Raw genomic sequence first — 4,034 nt, forward strand, 5'->3', positions numbered from 1 at the left:
CCTGCGGTAAAAAGCCGTGAATTTCACCTGGATTTCCCGGTGTTTTTTTTTTTACTACGAATTACTTCCGACAGCGACTAGACTACTTACTAAACGTCGTGTAATTTCTGGCGTTTATGTATTGCTAGGTAATCCTGAAAAATAAACCCATACTACTGCCATGAACTGGGCGCTTACGTATCATTGGCTTTCTCACCGATTACAGGTCTTGCGTTACGGATCGCTCTCCCGGCCCCCTACCCCTTCTTTGGCCTTAAGAGGCGATGTGTAGAAACCCTAAACCATGAACTAGCGCTCGGCGGCTGGGAGGTGGTAGATGAAGGCGGCGAACTGAGGTGCTAGGCCGGTGGAGCCAAGGGGCATGCAGAGAGGCCGCCTACTGACGCCATTGGTCGGGTGGGTGGCGCCCTAAGCCTGCCCCTGGAAACGAAGAAGCAAAGGGCTCGGGGCCTAACGGCCCATGAAGCCGGAGACCGAGAAGAGCCCATGCAGATGCAAGCTAGGGCTGGCTCTTACTGATTTGTACGAAGTAGCTAGCAACCGCTGAATGCACGAAAAATGCGCGCCATGCATGCGATGGTCGGCCAAGTGAGCGTGAAATCGAAACGCGCGTCCACGGTCCTATGTCATGTCACGTGATTTGTGTGTGTGGAAGAAAGGATCTTTCGGCCCCTGTTCCTGCCCCCCCGCAGGAGGGCGCCGATGCTTGGGGCTAAGGGGGGAAAGGAAAGGCTTAAAAAACTTACAAGGGTGCTCCAAAAGGTCCTTCCTGGCTGCATGGGTCGGTTATAAGGCTTGGCTCCTCCCTGGGCCCCCTACCAGGGCCCCTGATGCTACCAGCGAATTTCGATCAGCCATGCTGCCTTCAGGGCTAGGTATGAGTGCTAAGGACGAGAGCTAGGTGATGGGGAAAGACCCCTAAGGGGGGGTGCGGAGGAGAGGGAGAGAGAGCGGATAAAAATTTTCGAACCAAACAAGAGTAAACAGTAAACGGTTTACCCGCTCTCCTGCCTAGCGACTGGACAGGAAACAACAGGCCTTCCGGGGTGGGGATTTAGGTTCCAGGTCTCAGTACTTGATCGGAGGGAAGGAGGGAGCCGCCTGGTTGCTTAATCGGTTTGCCTCAGCCCTAGATCCTCGTTCTTGGTGTATCCACCGTTTCTCCTTGTTTCGCATCCTTGAGGCCAGCATAGGGCTCAGCACGACTTGATCGACTAGATAGTGCAGCCTCAACCAGTTTCTGGCGCCCTCCATTTCAAATTTTAGCTTATTTGCCTGTTGTTCCTGGGGCCCGCTTCTTGAGAGTACGAGCATGAGGCTGACAAGGGGAAGCTAGTTCAGCTTGCCTCAGGGCAGCAGGTAAGTTAGCAGGCCCTCCTTTTTAAGAGCTTTTTAATTTACTCTTCTAGGCTTATATGCTGGAAACTCAGGTGTCACTCTGGGATAGCATCGCGGCCCTTAGGCTAGCTACAGGGCAAACATTCAACCTCTACAATAGCGATAAGGCTTCAACAGCAGAGCCTGGAAGCCCAAAACTCCCTTCATCCCCTAGCTCGCTTTCTTCCTGGCCTCCTGTATCAGCGATGACGGCGCCGACTCTACCCAGGATGGGGGCTTGCTGATCCTGTCAGATCCTGATGAGGACGACGTCTTGACGGGCTATGTAGAAGGCGATGAGGCAGTTTTTCCTCCTATCGAACTGAATGAGAGGTAGGTCGTGTGTAGGCCGTGGTTGGGTGACTGCCTCTTACCCTTTCGTAGGAATGAAGATCCAGCCCACCCACCCAGCTCAGCACCTCCAAAGAAGAAAGGGAAAAACGCAGCGCGTCGAGAGAAACAACGTGAGGGCAAGAAGGCTTTTAATGAAGCCCACCTGGAGCAAAAGCGTTCGAAGGATGGATCCCGCTCCCAGGCAAGATTGGAGAGAAGATTACGTCGACAAGCAACAAGCTTCCTAGCCCGTACTCTGTTTTCAAGCCATGAAACAGCAGCCAGCGGTATCTCAGGCCCAGGCGAAAGAAGTTAAAGAAGATGAAGCTTTAGTTCGAAATCTGGAAACCCGTTTCCAATGGCTGCAACGCCTACAGCCTGTTCCATACCAGTGAGTGCCCGCTTTTCAGGAGTATATAGAAAACTGGGAGGTTCTCATATTTTGTTTAGGCCTAATCTCAAGGGCCCAACGCTCATTTCTGACAGGGAGCGAAGACTCCTGATGCTCCGGACATTCCCCCACTCAGTAACTAGTACAGACGCCTTTCAGATTAGGCTACTGCATCAAATAGATGGGCTTTTTAGCCGCTCTGCAGGTGTTTCATACCAGGGAAAACGAGGCCCATTTGGTACAGTACACATAGGATTTAACAGAGCTAATGGGAACAACCAGAATGTAGGTGGTATGGGATTTATTTCAAACGGTGCCCTGCTGAGTATCGCTACCTAGTATCCGTTCCTCACGGCTTATCACCAGCAGAACCAAACCCTAGTCGACCAGTTCCTGAATTCACAGGAATTTCAACTCATCAGGTGTGTTGCAAACCCTTGCTACTGCAGTCAGGGGTAACCCTCCTTGGCCAGCTCGCACCTCACAGAGATGCTCCTCATGTATTACCCAGGTGTATTCCAAAAGTACAAACAGGTTCAGCAGTTTTGGGAGGCCTATGAGCCTCTTCAGGTGAAAACCGTAGCCTCCTTGTTCTTTAGCGTTGCCATCAATGCACCCTCAAGGACTCAGAGGTGGAACATGTGTATACGTGGCCTCATAAGGACCACCATAACATAGCAGCAGGAGTTTGTGCTGTATACGTTTATGGTAAGTGCCAAACACACTTCATAGCACTGTTCCCTCTGAAGAACGTTTCAGGGTTCTTTGCACATGCTGAATGTGCATGGCTGGTCAATTTGGAAGGGCGAGTAATCTTGCAGATACCACCTGATCCTTTGTCATCTTCCCCTCCGCTCTGATAACCCATTTCAATGTGGATCTCCAAGGTAAGAAGGCAAATTTGGGCTCATGAATCATGTCTTATTTTCGATCAGAATTTTCGAAGCATTTGGTGGTTACAAAGAATTTCGAGACCCCAAATGAGTTCAAACCCAGCCATTGAGGCATATAGGCACTGGGCGAGGATCAATGGTATTCTTCAATCCAGCCTCATTCTGGTCAGAGCTTATCTCAGGCACCGTACTTGAAGGAAGCACGGGAATCAGGATCCAGTAGACTTCAGAGCAGAGGTTGAAGAACACTTCCCCCTCTTTTCTGATTCCAAATATAGGGTATGGATATGGCATTTGGGGAAATACTTAGGAATAAGTGTTGTTGCCTTGATTTCTTAATGAATAGAACGTTATCTTATGTAGTAAAGGATTTTGATATTTCACTTGTGTTGTGCTGCAAGTGGGAGCAAAGGAGACTCTCTAGGCCCAAGAGGGGAAAAGAAGGCTATAAGAGGGATGCTCTGTTGGATGAACAAGCCATGATGACCACATGTATTACTTATGCTCATATCTATGATACCAGTGGTCACAACACCTGTCAAACTTCTCAACTGGTCCTGTGACATATATCTGTGATGAACCAAAACATGAATATCTCATCAACCCCTATTCCATTTGTAATGAAAGTTCAGCACTGAGTCTTTCCGAATATTCTGCAATTAATGAGCCCTATTTCATTCGCACCTTTGTAGGTGGAAATTTCCATGTCAGGCCCAGCACCCAAGCCCTGACCCCCCACCTCCTTCCTTTCTCTACCAGTTGTTGTTTCATTGCCTTGTACACTTGTGTGAGCACGGAAGCGTGAGAAGACCTCCAGACACTGCCACAGTTCAGGGCAAGCAACGAGCAACTTGCCCAGAAAATTCTCATGGCCTCCAAGTATACCACCTGGACCCCTATGGTCACACACCATACCAAGCATCAAAGCATCAATCAGTACTGTTGCTCCTCTTCCATCACTACCACATCATTGTTGAACCTAACGGAATAACTGCTTGCTCTAATGCTAAAGCTCAGTGTCAAAACCCACACGAAAAGGG

General features: G+C 49.6%; 1 protein-coding gene across 1 annotated transcript; it reads left to right on the plus strand.

Moving 5' to 3' along the window:
- The first annotated feature begins 2,066 nt into the window (after positions 1-2,066).
- On the plus strand, positions 2,067-2,718 carry EI90DRAFT_477502 (uncharacterized protein). Its single transcript, XM_039067673.1, has 4 exons — positions 2,067-2,101; positions 2,161-2,386; positions 2,441-2,523; positions 2,613-2,718. The coding sequence occupies exons 2-4, from the start codon at positions 2,213-2,215 to the stop codon at positions 2,659-2,661; spliced, it is 306 nt and encodes a 101-aa protein (XP_038908516.1). The 5' UTR covers positions 2,067-2,101; positions 2,161-2,212; the 3' UTR covers positions 2,662-2,718.
- Positions 2,719-4,034: the final 1,316 nt, after the last annotated feature.

The sequence above is a fragment of the Cantharellus anzutake genome, assembly GCF_015039405.1.
Source record: "Cantharellus anzutake strain C23 chromosome Unknown EI90scaffold_156, whole genome shotgun sequence".
Taxonomy (NCBI): Eukaryota; Fungi; Basidiomycota; class Agaricomycetes; order Cantharellales; family Hydnaceae; genus Cantharellus; species Cantharellus anzutake.